At 38.5% G+C, this 18,342-nt stretch overlaps 1 protein-coding gene across 1 annotated transcript in view; it reads right to left on the bottom strand.

Annotated features, from left to right (window-relative positions):
* Positions 1 to 1,008: 1,008 nt before the first annotated feature.
* Positions 1,009 to 18,342, bottom strand: part of GIPC2 (GIPC PDZ domain containing family member 2) — a 78,587-nt gene continuing 61,253 nt past the window's right edge. Inside the window, exons 5-6 of the mRNA XM_063105044.1 lie at positions 12,989 to 13,070; positions 1,009 to 1,266 (exon numbers count right to left, since the gene is read on the bottom strand). Of these exons, the coding sequence (XP_062961114.1) occupies positions 1,121 to 1,266; positions 12,989 to 13,070 (228 nt within the window). The 3' untranslated portion in view covers positions 1,009 to 1,120. The remainder of the gene's footprint in view (positions 1,267 to 12,988; positions 13,071 to 18,342) is intronic.

Below are 18,342 nucleotides of genomic sequence, written 5' to 3'. Positions count from 1 at the left end.
CATCTAACACTTTAGAAGAGTGCTTGGTCACACCATGCTCTGCCTTATTAAATGATCTATGTTGAAACCATTCATTTCCATTTCTCTTGCATCTGTACAATGTCAAATAAGAATGATAAGACAGTCATTCACCCTCAATTGTCTCAATAATGTAAGGTTTAGAGGGAATGTGTTAGACTCTAAAATAATAGACTGAGACATTTTCTCAATTTTCCCTTACTCCTTTATTTCCACTGAGGGGGGGGAGGGTCTATTTTTGATAGCATCTCCTTCAAAGTTTATGGAGCTGAAATAGGTTGCCGTTTAAACACCCCTCCCCCCCGCCCCAAATGTTTTCAAACGTAGTTATTTTCTGAGTAAATATTTTCCAAAAGAAAAATTCTACAAAGAACATAAAACCTTCCCTGGAGTGCTTATAAAGGGCAACATAAAAATAGCTATGAGTGAAAAAAGAAATAATGTTTTAAGAACCAAAAAAACAACAATAAAATCAAATGCAAGTGGTTCTACCCTACCTGCCTGTTTTTCACCCTTCTTCCACACATGCAAACACACCCACACACAACACAGTAGATTTCAACTACAAGTTTTAAGAGTAATTACAAAGAAGCAAAAAAGAAAATCAGTCAATCCTTGTTTTACAGAAAGTGGGCCATAGAAATCAAAAAACAATGTTTCTAGACTCATGAAAGGCATAATTCACATTTCATTTCCTGAACATATCTGTTCAAGCTAGCACGACAAAATGAAGATGCTATGAGGTAAATCATACTCCAATCTTCATTTTAATTACATTAAGATTTTACAAAAAAAAAATTACAAAGCTATTCCAATCAACTACTTATATGGGGAAAATAAAGCATGGGTGTCAGTGAGGAACAAAATCTTAGAAACACTCCTTAAAACTTACCTTAAAAAACCTTTTGAATGGATATAAAAGTTGATCATATTTTTAGGTAATTTATCTTAAGCATACTACAGAAACAATGGCATTTTAAAGTATCCAGAAATCAAAATTACCAAAATTATATTTCAAAGAATATATTCTGTACACAGAGTTAGTAAAGGTGTCTAAAAGCAGATTTTTTTCTTCTTCAGAGACGTATCATCCCCCTCATCATCATCCTCGTTTGGCATCACCAATGGCCCCCCAAACATCAAAAACAAATTCATCCGGGAACGCGAAGTCTCCAAAGGTTTCGTCAAGGGCCACAGCAAATTCATCTGGATTAACTTTGTCCTTTCCAGCTTCAAACATTGTGGTAGCTGTCAAAAATAATTTTAAAAAATTAATGACAAATGAGATAGCATCAGAGGACTGAGAAAAATGGCACCAGGAAAATGACTTTCTAAAAGTAACATGCATATATATCACATATTTCTAGTGCAAGTTAAACCAATAAGATACCCCCTCTCACATATCAAAGTAGCAAAGATATTTTTCAACAATCTGTCCACTGAACCCAGATTTGCAGCTGCCACCCGTGCCTTCTCTGCTACCTTGGAGCCCATCAGTTGGGAATTGCATTCCTATGTGTGGAACAAAATCCCTTAAAAGAAAACCCTGTGGCTGCCCCTGGCAGGAAACTTAAAGCACAGCCCTTTCCCCACCTCACCACAGTCACTACCTCTCTCTGTCTCCTCTACCCGTCCCCCACTCCCAACTGTGATGGAGTCTAGTCCTCCCTCCCCAGAGAGACAAAGACAAAGAAATACAGCTTGCAATGGGGCAATCAAGCTAGGGGAAGAAGATATCTGTCCACCCATGGAATTGAGGCACTTTTTCTGTCCCCTCTCAAGTTTGGGACAGAAAGTAAAGGTGTTGCCCTTATTTTGTTTTTCTAGTAAGTTGCCTGGACCCCACAGTCAATGTCTGAGAATCAGCATTTTCAAAAGTACACATTCTCATAGGACGTGCCCCAGTTGGCTGGGAGCTCCATGAGGCTCAACTGGTTTTTTGCTCAGCACCCTATAAGCACCAGCAGTCAGAAAGAAACAATGTGAATGTGATTAGGGACTTAAGTACAAAATCTTCAGGTAAAAGAGAAACACCAAAGCCCAAGAGAAAAGCTCCAGCCTCTCCTTTCCTCCCCGCCATGAGGTCTGGTCTTTCACTAAATCCATTTGGGCTCTTAAGAGCTATTCCTCTTCCCAACAGTTCAGTACTAGCACAGGCAGATGAGAGAGATGGGGCCCACAGAAGGGCACCCCAATGAGAGCAGAAGTGGGGTGGGAGTGGGGTACAGGGATCAAAGCTCTAGTAAGGTGAGGCGGTCTTTCACATGGCCAAGGCAGCCTGGTGTGGGGTGGGAGAGTAAAGATGTGTTGAGGAGGAAGGACATAAGCCACTGTGATGAGAGACTGGTTACATAACGGAGATTGATCACTTAAGTATATTATATTATGGAGAAATTATAGTTTAGGATTCTGATCAAGATGGCAGCCTAGATGGTACCCAGCATCGCCCTCTCCCACAATCAACCAATTTACAACTATTTAAAAGCAATGACTGCCAAGCTGGGGCCAGTAGAGCTCAGGGAAAGAGGAGGAGAGACCTACAGAGTGCACGGAGGCAGGAGAAGCCACGATGAGAGCAAGAAAGGATCGCTCCAATGGTTTCAAGCCCCAACCACTTCAAGGCTTCTCCTGGTGAGCACATAGAGCAAGAGCTGGCAAAAGACAATGATGTGTCCTTTGCATGAAGTTGCTTGTCTTTGCATGAAGACCACAGGGGAGAAGAGGGCCTTGGTGGTCCCCAGGCCAGTAAAATCACTAACAGGGTTCCCGTGGACCCACATAGGAGTGAGGGGCCACAGACAACTGAAAAAAAGGAGCCACTCAGAGGCCAGTGAGTCATCACAAGGGACTGGCACATGGCCCATCACATGGGAAGTGTTTGCAGTGTGGGGCTTCAGGGAGACCAGCACACCGAGGGAACACTGGGGCACAGCATGGACAGCTGATCTGCCCTGCAATCAGCACAGGACCACTCAGTGGAGACTGGTCAGGAGTATAGAACTGCAGGGGGTATGGATTGCTGAAAAGACTCAGGCCTAGACCAGAGTTTCCACACAACCCAGGTGTACCAGACCTCCTGAGACCAGAAAATGCTTACAAGGTCAATGATTAAAACCTGAGCTGCACAAAAAGCCTTCCCCAGAGAATCAGCAGCAAAGCAGAAATTTAGCTCAACCACAGGGCTCAAATGCTGGTCCCCATGGGAAGTTCCCCCATTTTAGAAGGAAGCAAAAGACAACAAATTACTTCCAGCGCAGAGTTTAAGTAGTGGGAATAGCGAATAATCCAACAAAGAACTGAAAGAAAACACAAAAAAACCCACAGATCAGAAACAAAGTTCTAATATTAACCGGTAAAGATCTAACACCAGCAAAGAACACCTATAAAACCTAGAAGGACCGGAAGCCCCCCAGGCTCCAAAGCTGGGATGGAGGGAGCCGAGGGCCTCAGCCACACACCCCCCAACGTCCACACCCAGCGCAGCAACAACCACCAAGCTGCCACCAGAAGCAGCCAGGCTCCTGGGGGCGGGGGCTGAGGGCCTCAGCCACGCCCCCCTGAAGTCCACATCCAGCCCAGCCCCAACTGAGCTGCAGCCAGAAGCCCCCAGGCTCCCCTACCAAAATGAGGGGGGTGCCACAGGCTTCAACCCCCTCTCTCCTACCTCCTCCTCCCACTCAATCCTTCTCCCTTTTCCTCTCTCCCCCTCCTCCCCAACTGCTCCACAACATCACAGAATGTAAAAATAATAATAATAATTTTTCTTTAAAGTATATATATTATGAATAATGGGAATTGGGTTTGTCACTGTCAGGGAAAGATTAATAGAGGAAGGGAGAAAACAGCATGAACTCTGTGGAACTGTAGATATCAGTGGACATACATATATATATTTCAATGAGAGATTCTAAAAATATAGATATAAACGCATACACACACAAACACACTCCTTACTACTGGAAGCATGACATCCCAATAACAACAAGCACAGAAAACACCCTGATCTTGGTTCTTAAATATCATTCTCCACTAAAAAAATTAAGAGTTCCTCAGAGAAATGGCTGACTCCAGGCAATATGAAACAAGAACATCTTGTGTGAGGAAAGAAAGAAAATGTCAAAAAATGATGGGAACATGTGAAAAGGACACAGAAGTCAGAGTGCAAGACTCCCACTGACCAAATCAGGGATAAATTGAGCATTAAAGTAAATAGTGATAGTAAGAGATTACAACTCCATTGAATAAAACAGGAAACCATGAATCCATAATAAAATAGATGCTTGATGGATGGATGGGTGGATGGATGGATGGAAGGAAGGAAGAAAGGAAGGAAGGAAGGAAAGAAAGAAAGAAAGAGAAAAAGAAAAAGAAAAAAGATTCATGAGGAACAGCATATTTACGTAGTTTCAAAATAACTCCCCACCAAATACTTATTAAAAAGCGAATAACTTTGCAGTGCAGAAGCCTAGAAAACACCACCTTAAGTCATCAAAGTAAACATTAGTAAGAAAACCAATCAAAATTAGACAAACCAAAATTGAGAAACATTCTACAAAATAACTGGCTTGTACCCTCCAAAGGTATCAAGGTCATGAAAATCAAGTAAAGAACAAGGAACTATTCCAAATTGTCACAATATGAAAAGTAAATGCTGCATGTGATTTTGAACATATTCTTTTGCTATAATGGATATTAAGGGGTTTGGTGAAACATGAATAGGATATGAATATTAGATGGCAGTAACGTGTCAATGTTAATTTCGTGATTTGGATGGCTATATTGTTGTTCAGTAAGAGAATATATTTGTTTATAGGAAATATATACTAAAGTGCTTGAGGACAAGGGGACATCATTAACTTACTCTCAAACGGTTCAAGAGAAAAACGTCTTTGAACTGTATTTGCAACTTTTCTGTAAGTTTGAGATAGTTTCAATTTTTTTAAAAAAGGAGATAAAAGAAAAGCAGTAAAGACAGAGGAGGCATTGAATCTCTTCTCTTCATTATCGTCACCCTCTCTCTCATCTTGCCCCAGGTCTCAGCGGTGACCCAAAACTTTCTTCATTTACCATCAATCTAGAAGCAAACACTGCAAAAAGAGGGGAGGTCCTCAGCTGCAGCTGGAACTTGTGTTCCAGCCCAACAGTCCTGCCAAGTTGCCCAGACTCTTTCAAAGCCCCCAGGCTTATTAAAGTTTTCATATTTTTTTTTAAATGATATGCCAAGGCTGACCAGGCTATAATGAAACAAATCTGGCTTTTGAAAAATAATTTGGCAACAAGTATTAAAATCCTTAAAAATGTTCATATCCTTTGATCTGCCTAGCATTTCCACTTCTGAGAATCTATACATTAAAATATTTTTTTTTTTTAAGTAAAATCTTAAAAAGAATTTAGCATAAACATGTACCTAATGGTGCATATGTGTGTGTGTGTGTGTGTGTGTGTGTGTGTGTGTATATATATATATGATTATATATATATGCATATATGTAGGATTATTACCTATGGTATGATGAAATATATTAGGTAAAATATTTGATGAAATATTTTTAAACCATTTTAAATAATGTTTATGAAAAATTTGGAATCGCTTGGGGAAATCTTTGTTTTAATATTTACTGGAAAATCAGTACATAAATTTTATATTGTGATCATAACTATGTTTTTATAAAAATCTCTACATAGAATGGATAAATGGAGAAGTAGGTGGTAAAGCAATTATAGCAAAATATTAATGGAAGAATCTACATGATAGGTATAGAAGTATTCACTGAGAATTCTTTCAACTGTGCTGTATCTTTGAAAATTGCCATGACAAAATATTGGGAGGAATCACTACATAGACAATGGAAGAAAACAAAACATAGCAGACTAATTCAAAATGAAGAAAAAAAATTTTTTTTTAATTAGTACTGTGTTTGATGCAGTAAAACTATGCTTGACTTATTATATTTACTCTGTATGCTCATGGGTACTACCTTTATTTGGGAAATTATTTAAGCCCTTAAGGAATGCCTTAATGTCTATAAGGAATGCTTCATCTCTTTCAACAGTCATAGCATTATAGTCAAAAAAAGAGGAAAGCTGCCCTCAGAGTGCATTTTCACAGTCAAATGAGAAACCAGGTACTCAGGAAACAACTCTATCAATACTCCCCATAAACCTAGAGATTCTATGTACATCTCTCCTCTCCTTAGATGATCTTGCCTTGGAGAGATTATCCACAGCTCCAGCTTAACCATGACCTTGCTGCAGAAAAGTCCTAAACCTCTGATTCCATCCCCAACTTCTCTCATGAGTTCCACACACCCATTTCTGAATAAGTGGTGGACAATTCTTCCTAGGTGTCCCAATAGCACCTTAAACAGCAAGTCCAGTACCAAATATCATTTTTCCTTCTAGGCAAACTGCTACTCTTCCTCCTGTTTCCACCATGTCACTAGTGGCACAACCATTCTCCCTCTTACCTTTCTCTTCTCCCAGTCCTTCAGCTTGTGTACCAAGCATCACCTCCACATCATTCCACATTTGCAATCTCTATGCTCTCTAATGCTCCTTTCCATTTCATTCCCACTGCCACCATGCTATCTTCTTAATCTCTAAATCTCGTTAGCAAACCATCCCACATAGGCACATTAGACTCATCTACATAAAGCACAGCTCTGATCCCACTCGGGAATGAGACAAATGGATCATGAAACTCCTTTCCACCTCTGAGATTGTCTGTGTGATTCCCATATACAAAAATATTCCTTGTGTGACCAATGCTTATCTCGAAAACTCTAAACCCTAATCTGGCATTCTGATCTGAAGCATCCTTAGCTCTCAAATGGCTATACCCCTCTCCACTAATGCTATGCCCTCATAAATCTGACCACTCAAAATGCCATCTTTGCTCCTTCCTGCCTTTGCCCAGGATAATCTCCTCCTTAGTCACCAGCTCCACCATCAAAATCCTTTTGCTCCTTCAAGGCTCTCTCCCGCATAAGATCCTTTGTCTACAACTGGAAGTGATATCTGAATTCTTTAAACCATTCTACTAGTGCATTCATACTTAAATGTGAAAACAAATTGCCTGGGACTCTGGAAATCTACAGATTCTTGTTCAGTAGTTCTACAGCAAGGCCTGAGATGATGCATTTCCAACAACTCTCAGATGATGCTGGTCCCCAAGTGACACTTTGAGTAACAGGATCTTACTTAACATTGCTCTGCATTGACATTATTTTTGTGTATGTATTCTCTCTCCTACTAGAGAATAAACTCCCAATGAATCATGAATAGCTTACTCAGTCTTTTATGCTCATAGAAATTAGTTCGTTGTCTTATGCATAGTAAATGCTGGAGGATGGGTAGGCACAAGAGGAGCCTTTGTAATTATACTGATATATTTTTTGCATTGGCACAGGTAGCAAGCACTGGGGAAAGCAAAGTCCAGAACTCTGTTCCCATAACCAAGATGTGAAAGAAGAGCAGCCAAAACATAAAGGCTAAGTATTGCTAAAGTAGGACTCAAGGTCAGAGTTTTGCTTGATCTACCCTTTTAACTATTTCTTACGGGCCCTACAAATATCATTTACTGAGACAATTACCCAACAATTAAACTGGACATACAGGTGAGGTACATTGAGGAAGAAATAAGATGCACACAGATAAAAAATACAAGAAAATTTACAGACCATTCAGAAGCAGAAAGTAAAACTGTAAATGATGCTTTTAAATGCTGGTGAAACAATGACAAGGATGCAGATGTTTACTGATGGACAATGATCAAACCAATCTCTCTCTCTCTCTCTCTCTCTCTCACACACACACACACACACACACACACACACACACAGCAGTAAGAGGGGAAAAAAAAACTGGGTATGCGGTTTTTTAATACCTCAGGAAGCTCAGCAGCATTGTCTAGTGCTCTGAGCCCAGGAACACCATGTCGTGGACATGGCCTGCTCTAACTTGCATTATCTGGTTTGGGTTCCTAGTCACAAAATGAGAAAAATGCTGCTTCAAGATGCCCGTACTACAACCTTGCAGTCCAAGATGTACAATCTCACTCATGCACTCATTCTGGCACAGCAGAAAAGTGAAGAAAACCCCGCACACTCAGTGCAGTCCCAGACCTCCAGTTACACAGTCCTACATGTCCCACCTCACCTATCACTATCATTATTACTAGTAATGATTATTAGTGATCATTGCTAAGAATGATAATGGCTACACCTGTTACTTACAGTGTGGCAGAAATTTTATACATATAACTTAATGTGATGCTTTAGTAATCCCGTAAGATTGTTTTTATTATGCCCCTTTTACATAGGTGGAAATTGAAGCTCAAGGTTTAATAATTTTCCCAAGGGCTAAAGCTTCAAACTAATGAAATTAGGACTCAGACTCCCTGTGAACTCACTGTTTTCGTGCCTCTCAACAGACATTTACCAAATACTTACTCTGGGAGAGGTACTGTGGTAGGAGCTGGGATTAAAAACTGAGTAAAATATGGTATCTGCCTTTGAAGAACTCCTAGTCTTGTAGAAGCAACAAAAAATACCAATTAGGCAGCTTCACAATTGTGTTGGAAATACTATATGTAATACAGTACTCCACAAATCTTTTAAAAACCAGTAATTTGCTATACAAATTCAAAAAGAAATTAAGAATGGAGCATGCATTTGAACATGTTATTAATTTTTACTAATATATAAATATGAATTATATTTAAACATCCTTACAGGAGAAATAAATGATATAATTTTATCCTTTTTGATAAAAGATTGTATCTCTGGTTTAAGAGAAAAAGCAAAAGAAACTTTAGCAAAGTGAAGTATTTTTTAGAGTTATGTCACATTAAGATAGCTACTAAAATGATTTTCATCTGTTGACTATAATAAAGCTGGAATATACTGAAATAATATTTAATACCTGAATACAACCTCGCAAAAAATGTTCCACTGAGAGTAGAATTTTTATACCACATATAGCAGCTAAGTGCTGACCTCTAGTGGCCATTTTGAGAATATCTTTATATCGTTGCCACCCTGAACTAGTTTTTAGTTATTAATGACGAACCTATTTTAGTTATATAAATCAACATATAGTTTCCATAAAGTTTTTAAATATCTAAACATAACTTCTAGATATAAAATATTAGTGCATGGTCCAAAATCCTATATCAAAATTTAATTTTAATTATATCAGAATTAAAACTTGGCTCTTAACTTGTTATCTGACTTTGGACAACTTACCAGACTTCTCTGTATCGCAGTTTATGAAATGGCAATTAGCAGGAATTAGATAAAGATTAGTCATCACCATTGTTAATTTAACCATGAAGTCTGTAACTGTATCTCATTCTATGAAAGGTCTTCAGCACTTACTTTCCCTAGACTTTTCATAAATATCAGCCCATTTCACACTCACACGTGAGTCAAATATCAAACACACAGCCAATGTAGAGTAAGTTTTTTAATTAAAATCTATTTCCAAAACTTTGTTGGCTTTATCTGAGAAGGATGACTTTCTACAGTGTTCACTGTTTTGAATTCATTGGAAAAAGAAAGTGATCATAGGAAGAAATGTCATTATCTCTAGTAAAACACCATCATGGTATACTTTTTAAAGAGCTATAAAAGATTTTATAGGAGAAATGACTTAAAAACTATCATTCAAATGTCCTTTCACGTATTTCTAGATCTCTTAATAAATTAGAAATCCTAAAAGTCTGAAGTTGCTAGGATGATCTCCAAACTCCTAAATTGGTATCATCAGAAAATATTGTAGTTCTAAATAATGTTAAGTTGCCTTAAACATTCAAGAAGAAACTTATATGATACAACTTTCCATTAAGTTAGGTCAATCCTATATAAGGCATTATAAGACTAAACATCTTCCAGAAGGCTTTTTTTTCCCCCATGGATAACATCCCAAGGCAACCCATGTCAACATTGGTTGATTGAAAAGTCATAGTTTACAACTTAACTTTACAACCAATGAAGCCCTTTCATCATCAGGGTTACTTCTTACAAAAATTCATTTAAATTATTTTCCACTTTCAAGTAATAAATATCCCAACCCTTTTTTAAGGATAGATTTTTGTTTTAAGTCATTTTATTGTCATATTACTTTTACAACTTTTTTAATATTTTAAAATTTTTAAACACGTTAACAACTCCAAAATAATGTGATGTCAATGTAATTTGCATTAAGAATTAACATCTCTGAAAGGTAAGAAATACTAGGAATACAAACAAGTAAATATATTCACTTGTCTGTTAAATCAATCTCACATTTGTGATTTACATTTCGTGCTAATCAGATCTGAATAATGAGAGAAATTCCTAATTTAACAATGGTTGACATTCTTCAAATAATTACTTTCCTTATGCTTTACCTCCCTCAGTGACTGATCACATTGCTTGCTAATCACGTATAATGATAATGACTTTTCGCAAATTTGCTACATATGATTAATTAACTTTACAAAGGGATTGCTAATTAATTTACAAGGACTTTGAAAGGAACGTTTAGTGCCCTGAATTTCTCAGAGTAAAAGAAAATTGATTCTTATAGAACTGTTTCTGAATTAACTTATAACTATTCGCACTGTTGCCCAACACTCTACCCTATGTGAATATTTTTAATAACAAAAGGACAAAACTAACCCCAATTTATATTTAAGTAACTATAAGACCTGTACCTAAAATTAAGTTCGAAAGTTAAGGAATGTTTTAAGTTCCTACCTAGGGAAATTGTGGTTCTCCTAAATCTCAGCTCATCAAGACCCAGCAATTGATATGTTGACAGAATCTTACAACAATTGGTATGTGACAGAATCTTGTAACGGTCATACAGTTATACTATTTGAAAACTTCTCAACTGAACAGGGATGCATTATATTATTTTTCCAACAAATACTAACTAGTTAATCTGAGTTTAAGAGCACTACACCATTTCTAAATTCCCCTTGCCCTCATTGCATATGCATTTGCACAACTGTCACAGGCCCACATCATTTATGCAAATACCGATATCTTCCCAAATGCAAAAGAACTGGAGAGAGAAGTTGTAAGACACTGATGTTCTACAAGATTGTCTCAGCTTTAACTTCTTGTCTGCATAGAGCAATGATCTAATTTTATATTTTTCTCCAAGAAGCAAGAAACAGAGTACCAATGTTTTTCAGTTACAGTCATCACCTATACATCCAGTATAGAAATTTTATTTTAAAAGTTCAGGCAGGCAAAAAAAAATAGGAATAAATTCTGTTAAATAAGACATATGGGAAGTCATTGGTTTGGACTGTGAGCCTGCACTAGGAGCAACAGACCAAACTAACATGCAGCTATTCATGCTGAAGTTCCACATCACCAAGCTGAAACTAAGTTGTTTATCTGACTTTCCAAGAAATCAGGAGAGAGATAACAGCCAAATCTCCAAACAGGCCAGTTTTAGCTGGTATGATAAGAAATTCCCCTCTGCTTTAACCTTTACAAGGAAAGCGACCTTGAAGTGACTAATTTTTTTGTTCTCTGTTTCTGCTTTCCTCAGCCCTTTTCTGTCTATAAAGCCAAACTCCTCTGCTTGGAACATTCATTCTATTTTATTGAATGAGGCGTTGCCTGATTACAGAATCACATATAAAAATCAATTAAGATCCTTAAACTAAATTTGTTTCAATTTTGTCTTTTGACAATTCTGTAAGGAAAATGGAAGATGAGTGGAAATATAAAAAAGAATGAATGAGCTTCAAATCATCTACCTGGGAGCAGGTAAACAAAACAATCAAGTCCTTGACTTTAAAAAAATATATTAAGCCCCTGATTCAAACACACACCCATGGATGCATGCAGGTACAAACCCTACCACTGTACTGTACATTCACTGTTTTCCCCACCCAGCATCCATCTGCTCTTAAGGGAACATTTATCTGGTTGCTGCATGGGAACAGCCAGGCCGTTCACACTCTTGACCCTTGTATTTCAGGGTCACTCTCAGCTCCAGATACAGAGCATTTGACCCAGACCTAACCATCCCCCTGGCCTCAGTGATTGGCTCACTTGAGCTGATCAGACCAATCAAAGACAATCTTGGGTGTTTTGTTTTAATGACTTGGAAGAAGCGCTTCCTCCTCCCCATTGTGCTTGATATCAAGAGGATGTAAAGGGTGGAGCCATGGCAGTCATTGTGGCTACAAGATCGAGGGCCTGAAGCTGCCAGGGGATTCCACAGGGGCCTGAAATGAAACCAAAATTGAGAGAAGAGAAACCACATCCTGATGACAGCATGAGAACTCTGGATTCCACTCTTAAAGCCAAGATCTTATCTCTAGACTTTTCAGCTATAAGAACCAATAAATTTCTCCCTTTTACTCCTTATGCTAATTGGATTTAGGATGTTATGTTTTGTTTTCTTTCATTTTTTGTCATTTGCAACTCAGAGTCTTAACTGATAAATCAAGACCTTGACATCTTAATGATAAGAAATGCACAGAAATTCAATTGCTCAACTGCTTTTAACAGTCAAATGCCAAGTGTGTCCTTATTCTTCATATTTCTGATTCATTGTTCACAGCGTTTCAGTAACTATTAATGGTGCGCAACTATAATATCATAATAAATACATGTAAATCTGATGTATCAAATAATAATACCTTTCATATGTATTACTTATAAAATTCTTTTCATATATAATTTTTTAATCCATAAGGATATATTATTCACTGTTTATAGATTAAAAACTACCTAAAATTTTTAAAAGTTAACTTAGCACTAAGACCTCACAGCTAGTAGGTGGTAAGGGCTAAGCCTTTTCATTATTCTTTAATATCTTTATGTTCGTTATTCTTTTCACCATTCCACAAATACTTTTTATTGAGAAGTGTCATTGGCTATAAATTCAAACAAGACACAAACAAACATTAAATTCCATCAAATTAAGAGATATAAAACCTTTGAAAATAGTATAATCTTACCTAAATCAATATCTCGAATTCCCATGTACAGTTCAAGAAGATCATCAACCTTTTCGATGGCCTTTGCTTTGGCTTCAGAGGGCTTTATCAAAGAAGAGAGAAAAAACATGTTTTTATTATGAAATCTATTGATTGTCAAGGCATACATAAGGGAAAATCTGATATAAAGCCAGTTCATAGTATGTACTTCAGCTAATTTTTTCCAGCTAATTTTAGGGGGAATATATCTAGAATGTGCTCTGTAACTAGATACAAACCAATACAATACTTATTTTTAGTGTCAGCATTAATTGTTAGATTCAAAAACGAAAAGCCAGAAACTCAGTCCCCAACTAGCTAACAATCAAGAAGAGAAGACAAATGTGAAAATAAATAACTATGAAATAATTTTTAAAGGATTTAAAAGGAACAGAGGTACCACGGAAAAGGAAGCAAATTTATATCTTAAGAGTCATGGAAGACTTCAGAAAGAAGGTGACTTAACTGTATTTTCAAAGATGAACAGGTGTCTGACAAGCAGAAGCTTCTTCAAGCAGAAGACAATAGACAAAGTCTATGTGAGGTCCCAGAGTCTGACAGAAGATTGCAGCATGTTACAGGGACTGCAAGAAGTCCCATGTGACTGGAGCACACAGTGACAAACATGACTAGGTCTTAATAAGGGGTTCTATGTGCCATTAAAAGAATTTTGGTCTTCATTGTGCAGGCCAGAGTCTCCAAACTTTTGATAGTTCACCCCAACAGCAAAACATTTCTGAATATATGCCCTTATTATTTATTTTTATTTAATTTTATTGTATGTATTTTTTACGAATTATACACATATATTACCATATTAACATACTGTATATATTATAAAAATACACCAAAAAAGGAAATTTTACAAAGGTAACAATGAAATCATATTTTTAAAATAGTTTTTGTTTGTGTATTAATGGTACCAAAACATTTGTTCTTCCTAAATCTGTTATTAAAATTTTCAGTAGAAAAAAATGCTTGGATGTGTTTTAATATTCCTTAAAATCTTGGTTTAATATTTGGTTAAGTCTGGTTCTATGTTCAGTTTATTGTAATACTTGGTTTTAAATGGCTTCATTGTTGAAAAAAGAATTTCCCAAAGATGTTAAATACTCAACTATAAGTACAAATGTAGAATCCACAACCAGACTGTAACAATTTCACATTACTTTTCATACTGTTATAAATTTATGTTGCTTTTCATTCTCAAAATGTATTACAATCAGCAGGCTGGCCGGTTAGCTCAGTCGGTTATAACCCCAAGGTCATGGGTTCAGTTCCCTGCACCAACCAGTCACCAAACAAAAAAAAATTTATTAAAATCATGCATTTTATAGCAAATCATCTATTTTTATTTCCTTGAGGATGTTAGTATGACTCTCTCATATTTTTGTGTACAAGAATGAAACTTTTAAACCAATAACAGATACAATTTGTTTTTGCCTTCATTACAATGTCTTTTGGATTGTCTGCGTAAAGCAACAGGCTATGCAAAGTAACTTAGGTATTAACTTTTTACCAATCCAGCCATATTGTAAGTTACGGTAACAAGTGTCAGCACTCCTCACACACAATGGGCACCAATGGTTTACTATTCTACCTCTTATATAGAGCTTGATCTATCACCTCTTCTCCATCCATAGCTCTTTGCCTGGGTTCAGTCTTCGTCTTTCCTTATTTGCAGAGGTTTCCTAATTTGTCTCTGCCTGCAATCTTAATCCTCTCAAATCTGTCCTCCTCAACAACCCATTCCCTAGAACCAAGGGATTTTTCTAAAACATAAAACTGATTGTATTGCTTCCCTCACAGTTTTTTGTTTTTTTGGTTTTTTTGGGTTTTTTTGAAGATGACCGATAAGAGGACCTTAACCCTTGACTTGGTGTTGTCAGCACCACACTCTCCCAAGTGAGCCACAGGCCGGCCCTCCCCTCACAGCTCTTAATGGCTCCCCCATTATCCACAAGGCTCTTCACATCCTGACCCCAGCCTGTACCTCTAGCTGACCACCATCCAGCAGGTACTTCCAGCACAAGATCCCCAAGCCCACCATTGTTTCATGCCTCAAACACTCTCCTCCCCATCTTTAACCAACTCAGTCATTCTTTTGCAGGGAAGCTCTCACTGGCCTCCTTTCTTTCTGCGATCCCTGATAGCAGTTGATCAGCCCCCTCTTTGTGACACTGTGTATCCTATATACACTTCCATTAATCCAATCCCACTCTCCCTTTAGAAGGAGAAACAAGGTCTTGATTCATCTTTGTATCGCCAGCACCTAGACTGTGCCTGTCTCAACAAACACATGTTGAATAAAGAATGAAGTACGCAAGTGGAACATCTCACAGTTTCCAGATCTGTGCTAGGTTACAAAGAGATGATTTGCTTCAAATCCTATAAATCCCTTAAATCCTCAACTGTTTGAAATTGGACTGTCGGTCATTCGTATCAAATTTAATATTAGCACCAAACTAGATTTTTCCTTTCATTATGAGCTATTTTTAATTGCCCCATTTAATAAAACAGGCTACACAAATAGGAATGGATTTTTTGGTGTTTATCTCTGAATGAATCTTTCCTGCCTCCCCAGATAGATCTTAAGCTGCTTTTCTTCACCCCCACACGTTATACATAACTGGTACTTAACAAGTATTTATTAGGGCCGGCCCGTGGCACACTCGGGAGAGTGTGGTGCTGATAACACCAAGGCCATGGGTTTGGATCCTATATAGGGATGGCCGGTTGGCTCACTGGCTGAGCGTGGTGTTGACAACGCCAAGCCAAGGGTTAAGATCCCCTTACCAGTCATCTTTTTTAAAAAAAACAAAAACAAATATTTATTAATTGTATTAACTATTGGAAGACGGCCCTCCACTTGAAGAGACAGGGAGTTTTCCCTGCCAACCCTGCTTCCTTCACAAGCCATTAAAGGCCTGCCCACTTCTCCTCCAGCAGTGCAGGCTGAAATGACCAGAAGCTACTCCCTTGGGCTTTTTTCACATACCTCATCATATCTTATCTTCAAAGTGTTTTCATCTCTACCAGGTCTCTTAGCTCACATGTGCCTCCAGATCAACCCTTTCATTCCCCCAGAACCAAGGCACCTGACTAAGACTATTCCTCTGGATTCCCCAAAATCAATAATATCCTGGGTGACTCAAACATTCCTAAGGACAACCTCGGCCTCATGGTTCCTTCAGTGTCTGCTCTAACAAACCACCCACAAGACTGACCCTGGATATTGTCACCCAACAAGCTCTGGGATCCCACTCTGTGAAATGGCCTCCTAACTGTTCACCTGTTTCACTCTTTTGTTCTTCAAACACATGGGGAGCCCTGGGACAGTATTCACACACACGGAGACTAGAAGAGCCCGGTGCCTGTGCCCCTGCCCACAGGAACTCCCAGACCTCAGACACCCCCCTCCACCCACAGGATGACATTATCACCGCTGTCTTTGCTGCAGTGGTGGACCTTCTGCATGCCACCCTGAATCCCTACCACTGCCTCCCAGCTCCTGCTGTTCTCTTTTCCACCCTTTTTGCCCCCATGGTTTCTTTTCCTTCTGGTTTTTTTCAAATACTGACCTTTATAAAGACAGTCAGTCAATCAGTGAAACCCTTGCTTTTCTCAAACTAAAATAAATCTTTACTAATTCAGCAAAGATTTGAATTCCTTTAATACATCGGGTACCATTCTACCACAGTAAATAAGATGTGAGCAAAGGAGCTAGACAATAAGCAAAATTAAGCAAAGATAAAATGTCTCCTATGGTGTTAGCGCTTTGAAGAAAATTAAGGGCACAGAAGACCGGGCAGTGGAAGGGGCAGAGGGAACTGCTATCTGTACAGGATCCTCAGAAAACGCCTTTTAGATAAGGTGCATGTGGGTAGAACCTGCAGAGGGCAAGGCAGCAGGCCATGCAGATCAATGGGCAATGCATTCAGGTAGAGGTAGCAGCAGCACAAAGGTCTGGAGGTGGGGACACGTCTGGAGCATTTGGGGACAAAAGCAAGAGCCATAGTGGCTGTAAGGGAGGAAGCCAGGGAGAGTGGCAGAAAGTGAGAAAGAAACGTGGAGTTAGATCATGTTGGTTACTCTGAGGACTTTAGCATTTATTCTGAGTGACAGGGGAAGCCACTGGAAGGTTATGAACAGAAAAGTAACATAATCTCACTTCTATTTTTTTTTTTTTTTAAAGTAATTCTGGCTGCTATGCTGAGCACAGAAGGAAAGAGGGCAAGGGTGAATGCAGCAAGACTGAACAGAAGGTGGTGGCTACAGTCTCCAGGATAAGATGAGGTGCCTCGGGCCAGAGTGGTGGGAGTAGAGGTGGTACGAAGTCGCTGGATTCTAGTATATTGTAGTCATAGACCCACTAGGATTTGCTGCTGGGAGGAAGGTGGTACATAAAAGAGAAGAGTCAAAGATGACTATAAAACGTTTTATCTGAGGACAGAAGTTCACGAATGTAACCTTTCATTATCAAAATCTTCTTAGGTATGTTTATTCCTACAGGTGACTCTGAGACTTTTTCTCAGCTCTCAAAGAGCTTTGACTGATTTAAGTTTTTGAGATAGTCCAGATGTCTAACGACTCTAGAAACATTGTCTGCAGGTAGCTGAGAATTTCTATAGATCATGATCTCTTTTCATGCACTTAGTTTCTACATTTCTTTCTTAAATGACTTCAGTAACTTCCATATTAAGTGGGCAATGAATTAAAAGTCCGTGCTTTGATGAGAATCAATGGTGTGATATTATGTTATATGTGTTTTCATTCACAGTTCCTGGCTCCCTAAGGCATGTCTCTATTTATTCCCCCTCTTTCTGTCATGGAGCTGGCCATGAAGAAATTCTCTGACCTACTTTGTCTAACTGTAGGTTATGAGATTCCTATTCCAAAAGAGGTCCTGCCCCATGCGCAGGAGGAGGGAATGCTGCACAGAGAGGCCAAGAAGAATCTGAACAAACAGGCCTTGCTGGGTTTCCCCACCCAGGCTGTTAGCGTTAGATTATACCCTTTTTGTCCAATCACATTTCTACACAGCTGTCCGTGCTTCAATTATGCCTGCATAATGAATCTTCCATAAAAACCCAAGAGCACAGGGTTCCTCTATGTGCTAGGAGTTGTGGCGCACCCCAATTCCATGGGAATGGGAGCTCCTGTGTGGGACCCTTTTAGACCTCTCCCTGTGTATCTCTTCCCTTGGCAGTTTCTTTGGATCCTTTAAAATATCCTTTATAATAAACCAATAAATAGAAGTAAGTGTTTCCCTGAGTTCTGTGAGCCATTCTAACAAATTAATCAAGCTTAAAGGGGGAGGAGGGAGTCGTGGGAAC

The sequence above is a fragment of the Cynocephalus volans genome, chromosome 8 (assembly GCF_027409185.1).
Source record: "Cynocephalus volans isolate mCynVol1 chromosome 8, mCynVol1.pri, whole genome shotgun sequence".
NCBI lineage: Eukaryota > Metazoa > Chordata > Mammalia > Dermoptera > Cynocephalidae > Cynocephalus > Cynocephalus volans.
The sequence above is the reverse complement of the archived record's forward strand: the minus strand, read 5'-3'. Positions and strand labels throughout refer to the sequence as shown.